The sequence below is a fragment of the Tremella mesenterica genome (assembly GCF_000271645.1).
Source record: "Tremella mesenterica DSM 1558 unplaced genomic scaffold TREMEscaffold_4, whole genome shotgun sequence".
Lineage (NCBI taxonomy): Eukaryota > Fungi > Basidiomycota > Tremellomycetes > Tremellales > Tremellaceae > Tremella > Tremella mesenterica.
In genome coordinates, this window is record NW_006711228.1 from 1,911,824 (window position 1) to 1,934,716 (window position 22,893).

The 22,893-nt window shown below is 45.9% G+C and overlaps 8 protein-coding genes across 8 annotated transcripts; 2 read left to right on the forward strand and 6 right to left on the reverse strand.

Moving 5' to 3' along the window:
* Positions 1–171: 171 nt before the first annotated feature.
* Positions 172–1,230, reverse strand: TREMEDRAFT_62048 (uncharacterized protein; the record flags this gene model as incomplete). The annotated part of the gene is made up of 1 exon (XM_007004203.1): positions 172–1,230. The coding sequence occupies one exon, from the start codon at positions 1,228–1,230 to the stop codon at positions 172–174; it is 1,059 nt and encodes a 352-aa protein (XP_007004265.1).
* Positions 1,231–1,736: 506 nt separating this feature from the next.
* TREMEDRAFT_62049 (uncharacterized protein) lies at positions 1,737–2,714 on the reverse strand (the record flags this gene model as incomplete). Its single annotated transcript, XM_007004204.1, has 1 exon — positions 1,737–2,714. One exon carries the CDS (start codon positions 2,712–2,714, stop codon positions 1,737–1,739), a length of 978 nt encoding a protein of 325 aa, XP_007004266.1.
* Positions 2,715–3,416: 702 nt separating this feature from the next.
* On the reverse strand, positions 3,417–5,361 carry TREMEDRAFT_71574 (uncharacterized protein; the record flags this gene model as incomplete). Its single annotated transcript, XM_007004329.1, has 10 exons — positions 3,417–3,467; positions 3,633–3,706; positions 3,830–3,957; positions 4,056–4,146; positions 4,351–4,450; positions 4,545–4,653; positions 4,694–4,722; positions 4,859–5,078; positions 5,263–5,288; positions 5,332–5,361. The coding sequence occupies 10 exons, from the start codon at positions 5,359–5,361 to the stop codon at positions 3,417–3,419; spliced, it is 858 nt and encodes a 285-aa protein (XP_007004391.1).
* A 204-nt stretch (positions 5,362–5,565) lies between these two features.
* Positions 5,566–9,370, forward strand: TREMEDRAFT_68591 (uncharacterized protein; the record flags this gene model as incomplete). The annotated part of the gene is made up of 10 exons (XM_007004260.1): positions 5,566–5,654; positions 5,711–6,344; positions 6,588–6,869; positions 7,051–7,284; positions 7,467–7,512; positions 7,775–7,837; positions 7,880–7,899; positions 7,942–8,025; positions 8,367–8,663; positions 9,056–9,370. The coding sequence occupies 10 exons, from the start codon at positions 5,566–5,568 to the stop codon at positions 9,368–9,370; spliced, it is 2,064 nt and encodes a 687-aa protein (XP_007004322.1).
* Positions 9,371–9,996: 626 nt separating this feature from the next.
* TREMEDRAFT_62052 (uncharacterized protein) lies at positions 9,997–14,209 on the reverse strand (the record flags this gene model as incomplete). The annotated part of the gene is made up of 9 exons (XM_007004205.1): positions 9,997–10,107; positions 10,305–11,735; positions 11,783–11,851; positions 11,896–12,009; positions 12,048–12,601; positions 12,652–12,985; positions 13,035–13,358; positions 13,404–13,544; positions 13,598–14,209. The coding sequence occupies 9 exons, from the start codon at positions 14,207–14,209 to the stop codon at positions 9,997–9,999; spliced, it is 3,690 nt and encodes a 1,229-aa protein (XP_007004267.1).
* Positions 14,210–14,532: 323 nt separating this feature from the next.
* TREMEDRAFT_73788 (uncharacterized protein) lies at positions 14,533–16,912 on the forward strand. Its single transcript, XM_007004330.1, has 5 exons — positions 14,533–14,850; positions 14,897–14,961; positions 15,007–15,094; positions 15,137–15,786; positions 15,835–16,912. Exons 1-5 carry the CDS (start codon positions 14,657–14,659, stop codon positions 16,668–16,670), a joined length of 1,833 nt encoding a protein of 610 aa, XP_007004392.1. The 5' UTR covers positions 14,533–14,656; the 3' UTR covers positions 16,671–16,912.
* Positions 16,873–19,148, reverse strand: TREMEDRAFT_38906 (uncharacterized protein). Its single transcript, XM_007003904.1, has 5 exons — positions 18,976–19,148; positions 18,662–18,751; positions 18,281–18,379; positions 17,728–17,953; positions 16,873–17,417 (listed from the first exon to the last, which is right to left on the reverse strand). The coding sequence occupies exons 1-5, from the start codon at positions 19,120–19,122 to the stop codon at positions 17,152–17,154; spliced, it is 828 nt and encodes a 275-aa protein (XP_007003966.1). The 5' UTR covers positions 19,123–19,148; the 3' UTR covers positions 16,873–17,151.
* Positions 19,149–19,632: 484 nt separating this feature from the next.
* TREMEDRAFT_73790 (uncharacterized protein) lies at positions 19,633–22,737 on the reverse strand (the record flags this gene model as incomplete). Its single annotated transcript, XM_007004331.1, has 16 exons — positions 19,633–19,758; positions 19,807–19,844; positions 20,052–20,241; positions 20,445–20,574; positions 20,619–20,666; positions 20,838–20,955; positions 21,027–21,067; positions 21,169–21,192; positions 21,238–21,243; positions 21,285–21,347; positions 21,391–21,409; positions 21,459–21,538; positions 21,696–21,866; positions 21,939–22,055; positions 22,450–22,602; positions 22,726–22,737. 16 exons carry the CDS (start codon positions 22,735–22,737, stop codon positions 19,700–19,702), a joined length of 1,269 nt encoding a protein of 422 aa, XP_007004393.1. The 3' UTR covers positions 19,633–19,699.
* Between the last annotated feature and the right edge of the window lie 156 nt (positions 22,738–22,893).

Consider the following 22,893-nt stretch of genomic DNA (forward strand, 5'->3'; position numbering starts at 1 on the left):
AAGGGTGCCGAGAGCACTGGTCAGTGTTTTAAGATTGTAGCTACTGTTCTCTTAGTTGCAGAAAGTGTCAAATTTGAAGACCTTGGTCGAGTGTATGAGAAGAGTGGAAAGGGGGATAAGCCATGTGGTTGCCGGGCCTAATTCCTTGGCCCGTGCATGCCTAACGGCCAATCAAGTGATGATGTTCTGCGTGAAGAGATTTTGTGTTGTGCACAAAGTTGGCTTTGCCCAAGACCTAGGAAGAAGTGTTCTTGAATAGATAGAAAGCTCTTTTGGGCACCAGTCGACTACTGGGTGTGGTACACGTTCTGGCCATATAAGAATTCTGTTATCAGTTGAGGACCGTGTGTCAATGAATGTCGTTCTTTGGAGTTGTGTGAGAGTGTCACCAGTTGGGGATTGAATTCGATCAATAAGCAACCGGTGGTTCTTATCCCCCAAAATTATCTGACCTGCTGGAACCTCCTTGGATCCCACACTGGATCCCACATGACTCATAGTGACCAGTACTGGTGAGACCATATTCTTGAGTTTTTCCACTGCCAATCCTGGCACCTGAATTTGTGGTGACACTCTTCCTTTGTGATCCCAATGGATATATTGAGTGAGATTAGTCTCCACAAAGAGGTCTATGGTCATAAAAGGTTCATGATGGGACCTATCACTATCATTGCCAATGTTATCTTGGTCTTCTTGATCCTTTTTAGGATAAGTCACTACACTACTGATCTGATATTGAAATTGCAAGTCAAATTGAGGAGTTTTGCATGTATGAACTATTTCTGCCTCCTGGATTTCAGAGGGCTGGGTCTCAAACAGCTGTATCAATCGTCTGACGTTATTGTCAATGTTACTGTTCCTGACCAGGCTTTTGGTTCCATCAAGTTGGAAATACTCCTGCTGGTGGACGTCCATGTCAAGCCCCCACTCCAAATCTGACATAGAGGGACAATTGAGTATATACACTTCATGAACAAGTTGAAGACTTGATTGGTATTGTTCACCTTCAGGCTGAGGCTCTGGGAAATCTTTGATCTTTTTCACATAAAAATATTTGTTTGCCTCCGCTGCCTCCGGATTATCAATGTCGTCGTTGTCCATGTACTGCATGGCCATTTCGGGGAGGCCAAAGTGTGTAAAGACCGATTGAAATGTTGTACTGTTATTGAAGCAGATCAATTTCATTGGGTGACCGCGCTCATCTGATATCCAGACAGTACGATTGGCCATAGTGATTTAGCTTATGGTGATATGGAGAGGTATAGCTCAACTCCTGTTTCTCACTAGTCTTATAACATATTTGGTGAGGGTGATAGCGCTTTGACGGAAGGCCCATGCGATGAAAGGATCGATCATCGCCATCCAAACTCGAGGCGTGGTAAGAAGCGGAGAATATCAAGGATGTATCAAAGGTGGGGTATCTCCAAGGGGAAAACGCTCGGGTAGCAAGCGTATGTGTAATCTGCATAGCCCCGGCCTGAACGGACCAGAGCGACTCGTCTGATCGCTTGGTAACCACGATCAACGTAACTTCCATCATCATACGCCATAAATCCATCGGATCACAAAACAGAATCACTGACGAAAATCAGGTACAGCTACTGTATTTTGGTCACCATGTCAAATTCTCTGCATATTCTCAAGATTCCTAATTTGCCTTATCTCTCTCAAGTCAACTTATAAAGTTATTGATGATGTTAAGGTGATCCTCCTCATTCGGGTAAATTGATTTCCCATTACAACGATCCAACCAGATGGCTTGCGTTACTGGACTTCCCGTAAGCGTTAGACAAAACATCGTAGTTTGCCCATGACGGGGTAGATCGAAGATTCTCTAGTAATTCCGACATCAAGTATCGGCTCCCGTCAAACTCTGCCTGTTCGGTCCTCACATGTGCCAAAGTGATCTGAACGGGTGAAACCAAATGATGGTAATCTTCAACTACCAAACCAGGAATCTCAATTGTTACGTCCCTTTCATTGTTCTTGACATATTGGCTCAGATCTTGATTCACATAAATAGTATGGATCTTAAAAGGAGGAATCGACTCATCTTTGTCCTTATAATCAATTTCGACCAATTCTTTCCCTTCGAGCAATTTTTCTCGTGATACAGTATCGGTGTTCGGATAAGTCTCTATCTTACTTACCTGATATTGCGACATCGTAATGATATAATTCGGAGGATCTCCGGTAACATAAGGATCTCCGGTTACATGAAAGACACTTTCTTTGAGGTACATGATCCCAGCAGGATCACGATCAAATGTATCGATCAAATGTATCATGGTTTCGTCGACGTTATTGTTCCTCTCGACTCTTTCGGAAAACGTGCGGATCTCTTCAGAGCATTCTCGAGGAGATTTCGGTTCTTCCCACTTTGAATAGTTTTTATCGGAGTTCGCAGAGATTCGAACATATATATAAGGAAAGTAACCTAATGTTGCTTGATGAATTCCACCTTGAGGTTGAAGTTTGCTTAGGAATTGGATCCTTTGAACTTCAAACTTGTCAGGAATCTCTTCGTTATCTACACAAACCCCATCTTGTGATATATCTCCCTCTCCAGGATAGTTGTCATCATTGGAAGATTCTTCTACTTCCTTGAGCAAACCAAATCCCTCTTGAATTGTGGAGAACATACTTGCATCATGGATGAAACTCACTCGATATGGGTGACCGTTAGAGGTGAACAGAGTGTTAATGCTACTCATCGTGACTGTTTGAGAAGTGATTAGTTTGCTACTGTAATATACGAAAGTGTTAGTTCGACTCTTGAAGAACTGTCAAGTTTATATATGATGGAATGAGGATCTTGAAATCCTGATGGAAGGTCCATGGGATCTGGAAATCTTGATGGAAGAACTATAGGGATAAGAGGTTGAACCGTTATCCTTGTGGGCCTAGCCGCTCAAAGCCCGAGTTGGGAATCTTCTTTCCCAAAGTTTTACCTGCCGGTAAGGGTAGTTTTACAACTAGTTCTGAATGACCCGATCACCACGGAGGATGATCTAATCGCTTAGTAAGTATCACGATAGTCGTCCCTTTGATCTTCATACGTACTTCAACGACACAAAGAGTAAATCTCGTTTAACCGAATTCACGTTTACCTAATCCTTGCCCAGGCCCAGGGAGTTTGACATGATCGGGAACTTTGTGTGTCTTGTTTCTTGTGATCACCTGAGAAATTCTGACAAAGTTGGAAAGTTGATGGATAATCAACTTCGAAGATGGACATGATACCTTATCAAACTCACAATCCCTCGGATAATTCTCACGATATCACCCGATAGCTCTGACCATGATGGCCTAGATCCTGGAGAAGGTGAGTTCGCTTGGGCCATGACTTCGTGAGATTCAGTAGCATATCATCATTGTATACGAGGAGCGGGACATGTAATGAAGCTTGAGGTGGGTCATGAAGTGAGACCCTTGGGTGCGGCCAGGGATGGTTGACCCTCCGGCGTCTGAAATAAGCTCTCTTTTCTCATATCGGCTCGATTGCGGGAGAGAAGAGAAGCCTGGGACAGACGGAGGTGCAGGTGAGTGAGGTAACGAAAGGTCTGTTCGTAAAGCATGAGGAGGATAAGGCCAGGAGAAGTTTGAGTCGTAGAGAATGACGGATAACGTACCACATAGCAAGCATGAAGACCACCATCGACCATAAAGTCAGTCCCGTTTATGTAAGATGAATCGTCCGAAGCCACTGTCGGTCAGCTCTGTGTGTATTACTAGTCACGTTCATCGTGTTGATTCGTGGTGACTTGATTGTGATTTGACGGTCTCAGTAGATCAGAGTAAGGGGGAGGGGGAACGGCAGGGTACTAACAGAACACCACCGCTTTGGCCTGCTCGACAGCCTCTCCAAAACGTCCCATGGGGTTATGCACCAGGCGCCTGTTCAATTTCTCTGGGGTGTTGAGGAAATCCATCAATAGAGGCGTACGAAGGGGACCACTGGATAATTAGCAGTGTCACGTCAACATATCGCGTGCCTTCAGGCTGGTGATGTCAAGTTGGCGAAGCTGAGAAGGGCATGGAGGACCGACACTCACGGACAGAGAGAATTGAAACGGATACCCTCGCGTGCATGCACCATGGCCAATTCACGGGTCATGGCCATGACAGCGCCTTTCGAAGCGGTGTCTGAAGGTAAGTCACAACATATCCGAGTTTCCACTTATCCACTTGCGCTAGGAGGGGCGGGGCTATCGAGCAGTCAAGGCTAGCAAGGGGGGATCACCCGTCAAGTATCGATTTAACAAAGGTAATCATGAAAAGGCAGAGGTGAGAAGCGAGACGGTCGAGAACGGTCCGGGATAGCGGAGGCTTTGAAGCCATATAACTCACACGCGAGCTGAGGTGTAGCGGCACCTAGCTTGGCCACGAATGATGAAACGTTGATGATAGACCCTCCGACGTTGAGTAGTTTCTCCGGTTCAGGCTTGTTCTACTGATCAGTGTACTTATCAAATCAAGTCTTGTTCATTGTTCTAGTCACCAAATGACTGAGGAGCTGAGAGACGAAGACATGTCGAACCCACCTTGCGCATCGCAATTACAGCATGCTTGCAGCCGTACCACACACCCTTGACGTTGATCGCCTGAGTGAGATCCCAAGTCTTCTCCGAGGTGTTGACAGCGTCATCGTCGCTATCATCAGCACGATCTCGGGATGAGAGATCAAACCCACTCGGAGAGCATCACGCCGGCATTGTTGAACTGATGTCAGTGGTCTCCTCGCAGCACACACAGTACCGTAGTCCAGGCATGTGGGCAATCCAGAGTACGTTTAGAGGTAAAATTCAGGAGGTTTGATGGTTATGGAGAACTGAGCGGGAGGGAAAGTAGGCCTCACCATCACATCCAACCTACCCCACTTGTTCACCGCTGCATCAATCAAACCCTTGACTTCTTCTTCCTTGCTCACGTCGCACTTGATCGCCTCCACCTCCGCTTCTGGAAACAGGGTTTTTATCTTCTCAACGCCCGCTTGGACAGCGGCAAGGTTGACATCGGACAAGATCACTCGGGCACCTTCTGCTGCGAACTGGAGCGAGGTCTCGAGACCTATTCCGCTGATTTTGAGCTGTCACCCTTCCCTTTGATGGTCTCATCTGTCAAGCAAAGATTGAAGTGAAGGGAGACGTCATGAGGATTATAACTGAAGAGCAAACAAAAAGACTTGACAAGCAAATTGACGATGTTATCGAGTCGATGAACAAGCACAGATGACGAGAATGAAAGGAAGGAAGAGCTCACGAGCCAGCCCCAGTGACGATACAAACCTTGGCTTTTAGCTACGATTATTCTCAGAGAATAAGAACGTACCTTGTTGGGCAGTCTGAGCCGGGCAGACATGACGATAGCTATGTATGTTGAAGGTGGGAAGAGAGTAAATGTATAGGGAGGAATGTAGAGGGAGCGAGTTGGAACGTTATCTACTGACCATTCCCCCCGGTGATCGGAGTCACGTGATCCCAAAGTGCCACACTCCACTTTGCAACTTGCTTCCCCCACAAAACTTCTCTCACAACCCATCAAAGTCTATGTTACTCATACATCATGACAGACGATCCAGCGATGACCCCAAGGCCAGAAACGTCACTATCTGCTCGACCAGACAGAGCGGGAACAGCTCTCATCAAACCAGAGTTCGTTTCTCTCCTCCCTTCCCCCCCCACCCCCCCGACCGCAGCTCATGTTATAGGTACCTTCTTCATCCCACTCCCTTGGTAGACAATTCCTCCACAGCCGCACTCAACTCTACTTCCTCTCATCTGGATGTGGATGATGAAGCAGAAGGACGTTCTTCTGCTGATCCAAGAGAGGGTAAAAAAAGAAAGAAAGATAAATCTCGTACCGGTCAAAACAAGGCTCGTTCTTTCCCCGTCATCAGAGAAGCTGTAAGGATCTGTCGTTCATGGGAAACGACAGGATCATGTAATCGACCAGTGTGTAAATTCGCTCATGACTGGAGTATGTATCTATCGACTAGACCGGAAGATGTACATTTTGAACCTGATGGAAGGTTGCAGGATCAGGAACCTTATGTGGTTTTTGAAGATAGGAAGATAGGTGGGGAAGAGGGAGTGGGGAAAACTTTGGATTTGAACACTACTTGTCCGGTTTATAAGGACTTGGGGTATTGTCCTTTTGGTTGGAGATGTAGGTTTTTGGGTGGGCATGTGAGGAGGATAACAGAGGGGAAACAGGTGAAAACTAGTGAAGAAGGGGAATGGCAGTTAGTTGGGGGACAGAAAGCCGATGAGAAGGTTGGTTGGAAGTTTAAAGAGACAAATTGGCCAGATGGTGGGGTTCTCCATCGGCTCAGGACCAACACGGTGGGTCGTCAGTCATCTGATCCCCTACTCGCCCCAAACAGATCTGAAGAAGTTCATTCCACGTTGCCTCTTTCATTCCACCCCCTTTTTACATTCAGGGTTCTCCTCGTCGTCACTTAACTTTGTAGTCCAGCTGTGTAAATCATCAATTACTTTCCTCAAGCCTCACCAAGGCCTTTCCCCCAGCTACGCCTTGAGGAAGGGCGGGGGTGAAGTAATGCGTGAAAGACATCTAACATATAGTACGACTACCCCTTTTCTTCCAAATACCTACATCTCATCGAACCAGAGAAACAATTCACTCTCACTAGAAAACGTCCCAATCGATCTGGTGAGGAAGGGGAGGCGAATAATCAAGAGGGGGAAGAAGAAGCTATGAACGCCATGGAACAAAAGCCAGAGATAAAAGGATTGGTTGATGGAGAGGCTGAGGCGTTGGATGTACCTCTTCGTCCGGAGGAAAAGAGGAGGTTGAACTGGGAAGGAGGTTTATATCTTGCGCCTTTGACTACAGTTGGGAATCTAGTGAGTATTTCGACTCCTCACATCTGTCTAATTTTACCACAGTCGGCTTCTCAAGCTCATCTTCAATCTCTCTTCCTGAGATGCACATCTCTGTGAGGCTTGTTCTCGCAGATGGAAATCTCGTTCATCCTCCACAAATGAACAGATCCATGAATGAGAAGCAGTGAAGCTCACAAGTCAGCCTTTCCGCCGTCTATGCATATCATACGGAGCCACAATAACCTGCTCAGAGATGGCTCTCGCCCAGCCTCTCATCTTTGGTCAACAAGACGAATGGGCTCTGGTCAGACGACATGAAACAGAGCGCATGTTCGGGGTTCAACTGGCAGGAGGATATCCGAATAGGTTGGTACCTGCTGCTGAAGTGGTGAGGAAGGAACTCGGTCAAGGTGTTGATTTCGTGGACGTGAACTTGGTGAGTTTATCTCTCGACTCCTGCCCCTTAAGGCCTTATCGACTAGTACTTCTTCATGGCTGTCAACAGCCTCTACTCACCCCGCACTCACTTTGAGAACATGTCCACCTCCAATGGGTTTGTTCACTCGGACGATTGCTTCACCAGCTGCTTGGTCAGGAATACCAGACGCTAATCTTTAGGGGTGCCCCATAGACCTCGTCTTTAATCAAGGTGCTGGAAGTGCTCGTGAGTGTTCTCCTCTCTCTGGCGAACAGAGTCGCCCCTAATTTGATATCTTGACCTTACTCCGTATTTTGCCGAAAACGTTTCATTGATATCCCATCTCCGTCCAGTCTTCCGTCTCCGTACCTAAGACCTCGCAGTCTACTGGGGCTCTATCTTCTCGCCGGACACCCCTATCATATGTTAGATTTCTCGCCCGCACCAATTGACGTCCAAATTTCCCCCGTTGACAAACTGGGATCTCGATGATACGTCTAACATCCAGTACTTGACTCTCCCGGTCGATTAGGTAAGATATTAGTAGGGATGAATCGTGCCCTGGGAGATAGTGAGTTGTCCTTTTTTACTTGATGGCCTCGCTCATGTTCAGTACCCCTAACTGTTAAATTTGTTAGTTGTCAGTGTTCCGAATGGGTAGTAGCTGATGAGTAGAGAACAGGAGTGGCAAATGGGAAACCTACGGCTCATAAGTTGATCCCTCGTTTCGCTACGGAATGGGGTGTGGGAGCTATGACAGTGAGTTTGATCAGGCGTGATTTACTTTCTTCCCACATGTCATATCTCTCAATCTGTACTGCACACATCCCCACTTATACTCCATGAGTCTGGCTTGTGTCTATCTAGCCTATCCATAGTTCAGAACTTTCCCACTCCGAGGTTAGCAGCCCAGAGCTCTTAGAGTTATATCATCCGTTCAAATTTCTCAATGCAGTGAGGAATGGAAGTGGGGGAAATTAAGGAGGTATCTACAGTCCCGCATCTCTCAAGTACCTTGAAACCATGCTTGGGCCCTTTGTCTCCGAGAGTGTTACCAAAATGATGAAAGATGAAACAGTCAACTGTGAACTGATGTTCAGCTTCACGGTAGATCACGTCAACAACGTTATTCCAAACTTGCAGATTGGCAATATATCAAAACATGCGCTTCTATATTACGTGAATCCCTTTCCGAAGCGAACCTCCCTCCTGTGCCCATATTCGGTAATGGAGATTGTTTCTCTTCTCAGAGTTATTGGCAAGAAGTAGAATCTAGTGGTGTGGATGGTGTTATGGTAGCTAGAGGAGCTTTGATAAAACCTTGGATATTTACGGAAATTTCAGAAAGGAGAGAATGGGATATTACTGGTGTGGAGAGGTTGGAAGGTTTGAGGAAAGTGAGTGATACTTTTTTCCACACTTTAACCCAGCTCTCTTTGTGTCTCATCCCTTCTCTTTGTCTCATTTCTGACCAGATCTTCAAAATCAATCATCTCTGCTTTAAAAATACCCCAATCTACACTGTGATCCTTTCGACCCGGTACTACCCCCCCCCCCCCCCTCAATCCTCGTACGTGTCTTACGCTATTGGAATGTCTATGATCTCAATCAGATTCTGTGTCGACTAGATCTCCATCAATCCTGTATAAATCTCAATTTCACATGGAGTACCCACCGTACCATCCAATATGAAACTATCATTTCTCAACTTGATCAAAGGTCATTCCTCAACATGTCATAAAGATATGACTGAATCACACCCGAAAGAAAAACACAACCTGACCCCCAGTTCACAGAATACGGTCTTTCTCATTGGGGCTCAGACACTCAAGGTATAAATACAACACGTAGATTTTTATTAGAAGCTTTATCATTCCAACACCGTTATATACCTTTAGGTTTATTAGAAATTTTACCTGGTAAATTAAATGAAAGACCTCCGGCTTTTAAAGGTAGAACGGAATTGGAAACTTTATTATCAAGTCCTTTTGTTGGTGATTGGATTAAGATTTCAGAAATGTTTTTAGGTAAAGTAGATGATGATTTTAAATTTTTACCTAAACATAAAAGTAATTCTTATGGTGGTGAAGAAGCTCAAGGTTGAGGGTTATGTTCGATATGCATACTTCATACGTATTTTTCTGTATCTTCTTCGTCTTCTTCATCTTCTTCAACTTCATATTACCCTCTGAAATGTTTTTTCTATCAAGTATTCTACATGATACATGTCTCTTGGCCATTCTCGTCTTATTGTTACATGAGTTGAATTGAATTTCCTCAAAACAACAGCCGGCGGTTTTTTTTCGTATGGTCGAATGGAATTTGTTGAGTTTTGAGGGACAATCTATGTTGGGTTGAACTTGCATGATGCAGTGACTCGGGCCTAGTAGTCAATCATCAATCATCATGCATCTCATCCTGTTCATTGAGCATTATCATCAAGTCTATCATATCACTTTCCATCATCCTTGCGTACTCATCAACATGTAATGTTCATAAACTTTCACACTGTCCCTCCTCTCACAACTCTTCCTCACGTTTTCTCTCACCAAAAGGTCAATCTCCTACATATCCCACTTCTTGTCCCATGCCCCTTCAGCTTGATTTCTGGACTACCTGGGATGGGTTCAATCAGACAAAGAGGTCGAATGTGCAAGAGGGACCAAATCAGGTTCTTTCAGTAATTCTCATTTCACCCTGAGCGATACGGAAATGGTTGGTAAGGAATGATCATTCATCTTCCTCCTCCATCGCCGCTCGGAGTTCAGCAGCTAGTTCAGCTTCTGAGGGACCGGGTATGACTCGTCTGGTAGGGGAACGAGGGACGGCAGTATCGAGTATCTGACATTAGTCTGAGGTCCAACGAAAGCGTTGATGTCATATTGCACAGCGAGAGAATGACGGTGGTAACAGGAAACGATAAAAGCAATGTATATATTGTTTATAGATGTCGGAGCGGATACGCCGAGACCGACAGGTGAGGATGAGTGTTTGCAAGACGAAAAGACAAAGATAAATGAGAGAGAAATTCTACACACCTCTTTCTTCAATTGTTCCCCACTCATCTCCTCTTCATATTCATCATCATCAATCACACCCAGTTTCGTTCCTTTCCTGAATATCTCCCCTTCCTCTTCTACCCATTGTTTACTGACTTTCTCCACTGGACTAGAAGGGTTTTCATCCAATTTCATCACACCTAAAGTATCTTGAATTTGCTCATCTCGTCTCCCAAGTCTGACATCTCCCCCCTTTATTCCAAGGTGTGCTTCAAGTTTATTCTGTTCGTCCATCACCACGTATTGTTCTTTCCCCAACGCTTTTCGTGATGTTTCACCGACATTTGGATCAAGTATCTCCTTTCTTATTCCGCTTGTCCTTGGAGGAGTCAACATCTTATCTAATTTATCTTTCTTGGGAGTGGGAGAAGGAGATATTTCTTCCATGAACGAAACTTTTTCTCCTCTTGGTGAGATACTTTCCACGGTGGACATCAAAGAAACGTCTAATTCCTCAGCATCGGAATCACCATCACTATCCCCAATAGAGAAATTAGGACTAGAAATCTCTATACTTGGTATTCTTGTATGTCTTCTTCCTCTTTGTCCCCCTTCTCTCACACCCATACCTTGTCCTTGTGTTGTTGAGGAACTTGGTGTCCGTCCAAAGGTTTGATCGGTAGGAACAATTTGGCTCGGTAATAATAATCTTGGAGGAGCTACGAACCCTACTCCATTGTCTATATTTTGACCTAGAATATCATGAAGATTCAATAATTCTTGTAATCTTTCTTCTCCGGTTTCGGACTGAATTAACTCTATTAACCGTTCTTTCAAGGCTTTGGCGCGTTCGTAAAGAATCACAAAATCGGTTTTTGGTAATTGTCCAGGTTCCCACGGTTCAAAATTTCCTCTCGTTTTGGCAATCCTTCCAGCTTCGTACCATTTCTCTAAATCTTTCGTAGTTTCTTGCGCGATGATGGGTATACGGGGAGGTTGAAGAGTGTAGACATATTCCCTAGCTTGACCTTGAGGAGATAAAGCTTGTTGTTCTCTTTCTTTCTCTAAACGCATTTCTTCGGATTCTCGTACATGTCTTACCAATACAGATCGTTTGATAGGTGCCCAAACCGCTTCTTTACTTGATTCTTTCGTACCGGCCGCTGATTCGGTATTGCGGATACAACTTTGTAATATTCCCTGGGATAATTCTGCAAGATCAGGTTGATTGGGAGGGATGGACAAATCAAGACATCGGATGAGATAGTTGTTTTTCAATCCAACGGAAAGTGCGAGAATACCTGCGGGTTCGATAGAGGGGTTGGAGGTAAGGTCAAGATGAAGAAGGGATTTAGATTCGGGAAGAAATTCAGCTAGAAAGATGGAACCTTCTGTAGTGAGAGAGGTGTCGGATATGAACAGCCGTTTGAGGGTGGTGTTGACTGTGAATGCTGTCCGTAAAGCCGATACCTGGTCCGTCAGACAACAATTCAGCACATTTGACGAGGGAAGCTTACACCATCAAGAGCAGGACCACAACATGGATTAGAGCTTAGATCGAGAGTTTCTAGTGTAGAATTGTATTTCTGCATGTCATCAGCTTTGCTTGAAAGTATTGAAAGTAGCTGACCAGAGCTTCAGCCAAGGCCAGTAAACCGGACGGCTCAATCTTGTTGTCACTGAGATTCAAGACCTTCAAAGTTCTATTTCTCTTCAGGACTTGGGCGATATAATTGACTCCAGTCTGTATGTCAGCTTGTCTTCACCACCGGATCGACTCACCTTCAGATCATTCCCCTTCAGATCCAGAGTCAACAACCGTCCAATCCTCTCCACGCCGTCCAAAGCCCGTACACTTCGTTGCAAAGCCACACTCGCCCCTCCCAGGTCAGACGTGGAAAGCCTTCCCTCGGCCGGAGTAGGGTCCAGTACCGAGTGTGGACCATACTGCATGGGCGAGTTGCCTGCTGCAGGCATGACCAAGGGGTACTTTGGAGGAGGAGGAGGCTTGTAACCTTCAGGAACGGTACGAGTGGTGATGCCACCAGCGGGAGAAGAGGTGACCAGTGGGATTGGGGGGAGGTTATCGTCATGATTCACTGGACGTCGACTGCGTGGGACGTAGGCGGCGTATGCAGGGGTGGAAAGTGTTGAATTGAGAGATACAGAAGGTGAACTGTTGTTTGAAGGCGCAGTCGTATTCGATGGTGAAACAGAGGACAGAGCGGAATCGGGATAGTCGCGAATCATGAGGGCTAATGACACCCCTCCGAGTGGACCTATGCGATTACGTCGAAGGGAGAGATTTCTAATGTCGGACGACCGTAGACCTTGTGCTGGTTCGTATCAGCTCTACTACTGGAATGAAGGTTTATAATCTTCTCACCTAGAGCCTCCAAAGTCGCTCCTCGAAGACCACAGCCATCCAGACGTAAAGTTTGGACTGCTGCAGGCAAGTCGGTCTCTTCCACATCTTTGAGCAGTGGCGCTGGAGGGATGAATGTACCATAATGGTTTTCGTCGGGCGACTCCGTGATCTCCCCTTCCTTCTTGTCAGGAGGGTCAGAAGTATGGGATAGATCATTGGGAATAGAAGGATCGGGCACCTGTGCTTCTGATTTAGTCGGTGGCGAAGTACAGTGTAAAGCCTGAAGCAAGCCTTCCACGGATTTCCGATCCCAAGTGGTGTCTGACAAGTTGACAGCTTTAAGGGAGCGAGCCTATCCGTTAGCGACCTTGAGGAGACGAGAATGCAGTAAGAGGACTGACCTTCTTGAGGAATACACCCAATAGTCTCCAACCTCCGCTGCGGATCTTCTTATTCCCCGCCAGACTCAAAGAAGGCAAATTCCCGCTGACCAGAAGTGCATGTAAGATAGGCTTGAGGGCATCTTCACTCTCCAATACTCCATTCTCCAACTTGAGTTCCACCAGCCCCCATTCAATGGCGAGGACATCAGCAAATGCTTCAGCTGCGTGACGGTTCAGAGGAGCATCGAGGGCGTGAGGAGAAGGGGTGGAATTCCGCCCTGCGGTATCGAGTTGACGAAGGGTCAGATAGAAGTGACGTGGTCGAGGATGAGGAGGTAGCATCTATTCGAGTCAGCTAGCCAGTCGTCGTACTACTAGTTAACAGACCTCAAGAGTCCGCACAATCCCAACGCGTGGTCGCTCTTCTCTCCCCCGACAGGCCGACTCGTACAAGGCGACCAGTCGCTCTGAAGTCCAATATTGAGCGCCGACTGCGGATGTGACGAGGTTTCGATGAATAGATTCTATCTGCATTCCATCAGTCTTTTCTTTCCATATGACAGAGAGCACAATATATTTACCCGGTCACGATCTTCAATGACCTTGATGCTCCAGGGCTCGCCCTGTGAGCTTATGGGATATGTGATGCTCAGGGAGGGAAGCACGAAAGTCGCCCTTTTCAGAGGTTGTTTCTGCCTACTCTTCTCGGACATTGGTGGGACCGTTTGACCAGTATCAGGCAGCGAGGTCGATCTCACCGCTGGAGATCCGCCAGGTGTAGAAGGACCAGGGGAGCTTGTGCCAGCTACCAGGCGACTGAATCCCAGTCCGATCTTGCCGGACAGAGCGTTCAAGGTACCACTAATGAGTTGAGATTGAGATGAAGAAGAAGCAGTGGGAGTCGGTCCATTCGCCGGCCTGAGGGAGCTAAAGTCTCCATAGACGTCTTCGGCTAGAGGGTCAAAAAACGATTTGGCACTACCTCCCACGTTGACGACCATATCTCGAAGTCGATTTCCCAGAGACGGCTTTGCTGGGGGAGGTGGAGGTTTGAGGATGCCTTTGATCGGTTGGTCCGGTCGTCGACGAGTAGGTTTGGGTGGTAATGCGGGAGGAGAAGGTATATCTGGAAGAGACTTGGGTGCGGAAGAAGGGACGATGGGTTTTGAAGGGGACGAAGAGGGGGAAGACATGGTGTCAGGAGGTGTGTGCTGGGAGGGAGAATCAAGAGGTGCGGGAAGCGCTGTGACATTTGATTCAGCTGAGAAGCTTTGTGTACTCTCCCCTAGCTCAGTCTGTATCACCGGAGGGGGTGACCCCTCTACAGTGGTCATGATCAAGGATAAGGTGGGTATACATGTACAAGGTGGTAAAGGGCTGACGGTGTGGAGGAGAGACGTTGCGTCATAGTTAGGCGCGTCGGAGTAGGACTGAATGGTTTGACCGAGTATAAGATAGGCGTGCGATGTCTCCCTGACCAACCCCCTAATCTCTTTCTTTCACCTCACTCCATACATTTTCGCTTTTCCGACTTTCCTTTCAACTCCATATCGCTATCGGAAAACAGTCTATTGTCAATCCGTATACCTTATACTATATGTCATATTGAGAAACGAGTGACCGACTCACTTCTTGCCGACATGACCACCAACTTGAATGCCATCGCGGGGCCTTCTCGTAATTCAATGTCGCCAAAGGTCGAGCCTGATTCTCCCAACAGTGACCTTGCAGAGCTCAATGAACCCTCTCAGATCCAAGTCGCAAAAGGTGGTATCAGTGTCGGTGAGGATGGCGAGGTGGTCAAAGTCCCGGCCTTCCTCACGAAACTCTTCACGTATGTCCACGCATCCCTCCTCGTAAGCATTTGACTGAACCGACAGAATGGTATCCGATTTATCGACCAACGAGCTCATTTATTGGTCCGAGTCCGGAGATAGCTTTTTTGGTCAGTTGATGCCAATCATTTTTTGACCCGCTCGCTAATGAACAGTCCCCGATTCTGAAAGATTTGGTAAAGAGCTCTTGCCAAGATTCTTTAAGCATTCAAATTTTTCAAGTTTTGTCCGACAGCTCAACATGTAAGTATATTTTCATGTGTTGCGATAAGACTTATATTGGAGGTATGGGTTTCACAAAGTGCCTCATCTACAATCTGGTGTGCTCAAACATGACTCTCCATCGGAATTGTGGGAGTTTATCAATCCTTTCTTCAAGCGTGGTCAGCAACATCTACTATCTAGAGTGACTAGAAAAAACAATCGACCTATGCCAACCTCTGTCACTACGTCAGGAGCCACTCGAACAGGTCTCCTTCCTGGTACCGCCTATCCCGTCCACTTGATTACAGACGGTACGACCGAAGGTGAGATCGGCCAGGTGGTTGGCACGACGGGTCAAATCGTCGACTTGGCTGCTATCACCAATGGTATTGCTGCCATCCGTCAAACTCAGGCCAGCATCGGAGCGGACCTAAAACGTTTGCAAAATTCAAACGATATGTTATGGCGAGAGGCGATGGAACAGCAGAAAAAGCATCAGAAACATCAAGAGACTATCGACATGATTGTTGTATTCCTCGAACGACTCTTCGGCACTGAAGGACAGGGTTTGAAAGGTCTCAAGGAAGCTATGAGGAGAGGTGGATATGGTAGAGACGCTGAACCCGGTGGAAGTGATGAACCTAGGAAGAGACGTAGATTGGGAATAGATAGAATGATTGGTGATGGTCACGAAGCAGAACGTGATTCTAATGTCATGGAATTACCCAATGGTGAGTGTCTACCTTTCTTTGCCTTGGTATTTGCAATCTAATTTTCAGACCCGTATCCCGTTGCTCGATTCATGAACGCTGAACCTGGTGTCAGTCCCAGGGAACCTCCTCCGACAGCAGCAGAATGGCCATCTGCTTCTCAAAGGTTCACAGCTCTTCCGACCGATGAAGACCCACCTTCTTCCCGTGTTTCTTCGACTTCCGCTCGACCCGTCTTATCTCCTCTTAGCGACGTGGAAGAAATACATCCCGTCCCTGAAAATGCAGTAGGACAATATTTGAATATTCAACCTAATCTGAACACTGGTAATTTACCTCCACTTAGTCCTACCTCCGCCGCTCAAGCTGCACAAACTTTTAATCTCGATCCGGCATTACTCCAAACCACTATCGGCTCTCTTCTCCAATCACCTGCGGCTGCTCAAATGTTCCTCAATTCACTCAATGCATCCGCGCAAGGTCAAGCTTTACAATCCCCGACTCGGGGAAAGAACGCGGTGAACGTGCGGCCGTCTCCACCGTTGGGTGACAATGTCGACCCTACTTTAGCGCTCTTCTCACCATTCCCAAATCAATCATTGATGAATAATCAGAACCAGTTGTTAAAGACATATCAAGACGCTGTGGCGGTGAATGGTGGAGTGGATGAATTACAAGAAAGCATTGATGCTCTAGTCAGGAATATGGGGTTGGATTTGCCTAAGGGTGGGCAGAAGGTCGAGAATGTACAGCCTTTCCCTGTGGAGCAAATGGGACAAGTCGGTCAGACTGGGGTTGTTGGACAAGGAGGAGAACCGGGAGAGTTTGAAGATTTCAACATTGATGAGTTTCTGAATGAGTTGGCGAAGAATGGTCCGGAAGGTGATCCGTCGCATCCTGTGTGATGTTTGGTGTCTTTCATATATCATATCTCTTTTATACCCATCGACATCTGCCTCTCTCTGTCCTGGTACTTTTTCCTACATATCAAACCCAATCCACGTGCACTCCCTAATCATCTAGAAATAGCCCTCTCTTTCTTAGAATTGTCTCTCACACCTCACATGTCTTACTTTTGATCTGAAGAGGTCATTGTCTCTTGCTAGTATAGAATTGGCATCGGTACATGCAAGATGTGTATATTTCATTTTTCCGCTGATCCACATATTTCTCTACTTCTTTCCGAAACATTCGTCTACTAACTACCCCTTATCCCGATAAGCCTTCTAATCATTTAGGTCCTCATCCGTCACCTTTTCCCCCTTTCACTGTCCCTCGTTCACCTTCCCACTTCCTTTCCTATTATCCCAGAAAGTCTCGATGAATCCAACATTTCATCGAAAATACGCAAGGCAAAAAGAGATGGAGAGACAAGACGGATGATATCTACCACAACCTCTTCGCACCGGCTTTCCCCAATTCTTCCGAAAAAGCTTTTGTCAACAAACTCATATCCAAACCTAAAATAACACCTTCGTATCCTTCTTCCGCCGCTGCTTTAGCTTGATCACCAGGAGCCCAAGCGATCACCGGAACTCCGGCAGCTTTACCAGCTCTGAAGATACGTTCGACACCATTGATAACTTCTGGTGCTGATTGAGGGAGAGAGCCTAATGAAAGGGCGAGGTCGTATTGACCAATGAAGATTGCGTCTGAGGTGAGTTAGACATGATCCTCCCCTATGTTCTCTTATCGATGTGATACATCCGATCTCATCCTCCTGGATCTACCCAGAGATGAGGGAGCTCAGGAGGGGAGGATGATTTTTGTCAATATTGGAACTTATGGAAATCGTTTGACCCAAGTAGGTTCATTCACTTGAAATGGATGATGCGATGATGATGAGATACGAAAAACAAGAAGAACGAGAATCTCGAAGCGGTACTCAATGTTTGGTTTCCACGATGAAATGATGAGTAGATAGTTGTGGGGCTGTAGGGAAGAATTACGAGAAAAACTCACCAAGACCAGGAACGGAAACAATCTCTTCGATGTTCTCCAAACCTTCTTTAGTTTCGATAATCGGTATGACCAAAGTTGAATCGTTGGCATATTTCCAATATTCTTCTTGCGTCAAAGTTCTTCCATGTGGTTCTAAATGGAATGCTTGAGTATGGAATGAACCACCTGAAGTTCTACCACCTAGAGGAGGGTATTTAGCACGGTAGACTACATCTTGTGCTTCTGCCTGTTGAGTGAGTTCGTGTTCTTCGCTCCTGTTATGGATCACCATTTCCCTGTCCCTTTCTTTCCCCCCTTCTTCGCCGTCCGCCCCTTACCCTTTATTACCCCCTCAGCTGCTGTGGTCGCTCTTCATGGATTATTGAATAAAGTCACCTTATCTGGTCCCTCACGCACTGGTCGATATTCCGAAATGGGATAACTTATCACGCGGGAAGTCGACGTCCTGACATGGCAAGTCATAAAACACCTAGTCCGAATCTCCGAGAAGAGATTTACGAGAATATGAGAGATGAGGATGGAAGAAGAAAGAGAGAAGAGGATGAGAACTGACCTTAGAACCAAGAAGAGGAATCATGATCCCATGAGCACCAGCATCAAGGGCAACGCGAATCCCCCACGCTTCACTTCCCATACCTGGACAACGTGCGATCTGATGTCAGTCTTCATCCCTTTACTTACAATCCGCCTTCCGTCCCTTGCCAAACATTTTCTCGTTGCCTCCTGCTCCTTTTCAAGGCTTTTTACAACTCTTCTCCCTCCTGTCCTCTTTTTGGAACGACATTCCCTCTGACTCCAAACAAGTGACTACGGCTCAAACTCTCTTTTGTATCTCCCCACCATCGAACAAAAAACCAGCGCTTGATATCTCCCAACATCATCCTGAAGAATACCTCACGAGTTATATGATGGATAATGGAAGAACCGAACTTACTGGGGAAACACCAAGAGAGGCAATAGCATGAAAAGTATCTTGGTTCTCAGATTCATGGTAATTACCATGTTCACTATCCGTCACAATGAACTATTTCATAAGCTTTCTCTTTCTTTTCCCTATTTTGTTGTCCATTCCTTGTTATCAATCATCACATTCGCCTACTCATTCTTACGTTTTCTTCCGCAGAAAATCCCCAACATCAAAAACTCGATATTTACATCTAAACGTGTGTGTGGATATTGCAAGACCGAATGTTGACAGTAGAAGAAGCGAGAGGAAAAGGCGTGATATGTAAGAAACGAAATACTCACATCAAGTCCATATCGTTTCAAACCTGCTAAAGTCCTAACGAGACTCAAACCAGGAGCTTTGGTGATGATACCGAATGCAGGTCTACCTTCTGCCCAAGCACGTTTAATGTGGTTTACACGTTGAGGGATGGTAAGTTCTTGAGACATGATTATTGTCTGTTCTCTTTTTGACCTTCTTTCAATCAATCAGCCTGGTCTTTGGTGACGATTTGAACGGATGGATAATTTTTGTTTTGAACGGCGGGGTGAGTCCGATTGTGGAATGATATGAAGGGGAGGAACGGTAAATCGGGTCAGGAGTTGCTATAGTATTGAGGGAAGAGACGAGTGAAGAGATGTATAAGGGTATATACGAAAAAAGCACGAATCATCACGTATATGTGGAGGTTGAACGTTTTTCCTGATTACTTGCTTGACGGTAAAAGCATCAAAGAGTTGTGGAAGAAGATGTGACGGTCAGGCACGATGACACCATCGGTCGCACGGAGCACATCATCCGGTATGGACAAGCCGGGTTGTGACCTACCAATCTACAATTCCTGACATGTCGTCTGCCAATTGGACATTGCACGAGGGATAATCACAACACAGTGACCAAAGAAACCGTCGACTCGGGGATTCTAAGTGGTGGGATGTCTCATTTGGAAGATGGACAAGCAGATGACACAAGAGATACATCAAACAAGTATATACGAGATTTTTCTGAAAGATTACTTAGTTCTAACTACTCTTTGGGAACTTCTGCCATAGCTGCAATTCGGACCACATGACGACGTTCGTCACCTGATTATGAGCTTGTCTCTTGGGTTGAGAAAAGGGGAAAAGACTGACCTTTGAAATCGTATGTCGCTGTGTGAAGGACGACACGGCTGGAACATCAGTATTGATCCTCTGTCTTATCGACTTCCGTAAAAGTCTACTTCATGATGCCATACCTTCGGCAAGAAGGGAAGGGGTAAGAATTTGTGGTGAGAACTCTGGAGGGGAGCGGTATGTGATACTAAGAGCGGAGAAAGAGAGGAGTAGACACGATAAGTGAAAGGAAAGAGATTAAGATGAAGTGAACGACAACTCACTTGTCCCAAACGGCAACAGTACCAGGTTCATATTTGGCTCTAGTCTGGAAATCACCTCCCTTGACTAAAACATCTCCTAGGAATTTCAAGAGATATTCAGATTCTTCTTGTTTGTATCCATCCACACGAACCATATGACCTTGTTGTTGAACTTGAATAGATTTTTCTCCGGTTACGGGATGAGTGCGGACTAGCGTGTCAACTTTTATCGCCGTTTTCTCCTCCATACCTCGAAGCTTTTCTTCTTCCCTGTCGTCCAACTTTAACTTCGTTATCATGCATCAGACCTCATCTGTGGAAAGAAGCCGAGGTAGAGGTGATTGGGAAGGAAATGAAGCAGCCGGAAGAGACGAGGGAGAGGACTATGGTTAGAAGCGACAAATGGTCACTCACTGAGAGGATGTTTAGTAGTCAAAGGTGAAAACCTGACGGGTCCATCGAGAGAAGCGGATTGTTCTAACATTCCAGCATTACTATGAACCAATTGAAGACCTTCAAGACGTTTTTTGAATTCGTCACTCAACTATAACCATTAGTATTGAGTATAAACAAGAAAAGTTGACATACCCTATTGTAGGCTTCGGTGAGTGAGACGAAGAGAGTATCTCCTCCGGCCTGTCATATCAGCGACTTTTCCCTTTCACCTGGTGTACCTGTCTCATGGCCAATAGGTACTTCATGCGGTAGGATGAGCATGGATCTTGCACACTGACCCAGAGACCAGACCGGTGAGATGGTCGAAAGTGGAAGGAAGGGGAAAAGAGGACGGAAGAAGAAGAAACTCACCTCGGGAGTCTCAAGAGCAAAGAAGAATGTAACTCCAGGGGGTTGAATCTCCGCGGTATGGTCCATGTGCCAACTGACAGAAGAGACTTTGGGCACTTGATTAGGTTTGATATAACGTCTAAGAGTTAAGTGATATTCCTTCTATCTCGAACACTCGCTCTTAAGTTACAGAGCAGAGGGGAAGCTCACTTGATAGTTGCATCTTTGCCATCACGATAAACGACGTGCATCTGAACATTAGCTCTGGTTTTAGTCACATGAGATGACGATTGAGATGATTTTAGTGATCAAAGTTGGAGTGAGAAGGGGAAAGAGAGGAATACAAACTCACCTCTGGATATCCGGGAGGATGTCCCTACTCGTCAGTCTCATCTCTGCACCAACAATAAGAACAGCGTACCATGACCTAATTTGTCAGCTTAGAACCAAAGGAAATGGCCAGCTTACAGGATGAACGTGAAGTCTTCCGAAATGTCTGACAACTTCCAGTTGACGATCCGGACCGACATCCTATCCACTCAGCTATTATTCATGTTCAGTCGGTAGGTCGTACCTTGAAATCTTGGTCACGGCTTGAGAAATCAGCAACCATAAGTTGTCAAGGGAGGAAGAAAAACTTACAAGATCAAAAGACCACGTTCGGCGGCTAGAAGGGCAAGATCGTCAAGACCTTCTTTGGTCAATTGCGAAAGTTGAACTCCCTGTCGTATGTCAGCTGACTCGTCTCCTTCTTGCTCGCCAACTTTGTGTGTCTCATAAATCCTGGCCGAGACATTGATTTTCTTGATCCTAGCCGGTATGACGTAGGCGCCAGAAGCTTGTGAGAGGGAACAATTTTACGAGTCCGTTTAGACTCACTCGGATTTCCTCCCCAATCGCAATAGTCAAAGGTTTATGAGTCGAACCTGGTCCAAACAAATGCCTCTTGTCAGGAGTTCCGAAATGACCTCTATCAACAAACGGTACTTCTTCCCAATCTGGGAACTTTGATTTCTCCCATACTGGTAAATAAGCTGGGTACTTTGGACCCTGATCCGTCAGTGTTTCCGATTTCTTTCACTCAGCATTCCACGAGTATAGAATGCTGGGTTTTTGACTTACATCTTCGGCATTTGGACTATCTCCTCCTACAAGAGTCAAACTAGCGACTCTTTTCGCCACTTCGGCAGGATCGGAACTTGCGTTGGTATCGGTTTCCAATTGAGTTGCTGACATTTTCTTTAGATCGTTTCTGATGATTTATTCACAAAGATCAAAGTTGATAGTTGAAAGTTGATGGGATGTATGGAGGACTTTTCTTTTCCCGTATGAGAGATGAGAATAAGAGTGTAAAAGTGGTTAATTGTGAACTTTTCTGTCTTGAGAAAGAAATCGGTACTCTCCGACTGGTCAGAGAAGGGTATACCCTAGATGTCGACACACAAGAGTTGCGTCAAGATGTGATTATTCCACGTGAGAATTGTATTTTCATCATAAATTTCTTATCTCTTTTTCTCATTTCGCCATATAACGTTTATTTCCTTTCAGTTCAATGTTAGTTTTACTCCATCAAACGTCATTGATCAGATTGAAAGTGGAAAAGAACCAATCGGTAAAAGTTACCGATACGCACGAACCAAAGTTTGAAAGTGGTACAAGTATGATCTTCGGTGGCGCCATTTCTTGAGAATTCTCCGTAAAGTGCCACAACAACTAACTCTTCTTCTGCCTTTTCACCTTTCATCTCTTTCAAAGTGAAAGTCACGCCATATTTCGTACCGACAAGCTTTCATCACTCGTACTGACTCCTCTCTTCTATCCTAAGGTGTACGAGGAAAGAGAGTCGGAAGGAGAAACTAAGAAGCGGAAAGACGAATGAGACGGATGAAACGGGCCGAAGCTGACTCACCTCCCGAGTCATGCCATGAACCAAGGACTAGACAGACAGGTGGTCTCGGTGCTTTGGTACCCCGCTGATTCGTCGATTGAAGCACGCCCTGGAAAGGGTGAATGGCGACACATGACTACTCACTCTTCTTCATCGCTGATGCGACTTTGACCTCTGATAGAATCTATA

Excerpts from the sequence above, each read along its gene's own strand:
- TREMEDRAFT_73788 (XM_007004330.1), top strand. The coding sequence starts at position 14,657 with ATGACCACCAACTTGAATGCCATCGCGGGGCCTTCTCGTAATTCAATG. Across the intron at positions 14,851-14,896 it reads TTCCTCACGAAACTCTTCAC|AATGGTATCCGATTTATCGA; the intron begins GTATGTCCACGC and ends CTGAACCGACAG. Across the intron at positions 15,787-15,834 it reads TGTCATGGAATTACCCAATG|ACCCGTATCCCGTTGCTCGA; the intron begins GTGAGTGTCTAC and ends TCTAATTTTCAG.
- TREMEDRAFT_38906 (XM_007003904.1), bottom strand. The coding sequence starts at position 19,122 with ATGTCTCAAGAACTTACCATCCCTCAACGTGTAAACCACATTAAACGT. Across the intron at positions 18,752-18,975 it reads TGAAACGATATGGACTTGAT|TTCATTGTGACGGATAGTGA; the intron begins GTGAGTATTTCG and ends CTTATGAAATAG. Across the intron at positions 17,418-17,727 it reads TGTTTCCGTTCCTGGTCTTG|ACGCAATCTTCATTGGTCAA; the intron begins GTGAGTTTTTCT and ends AACTCACCTCAG.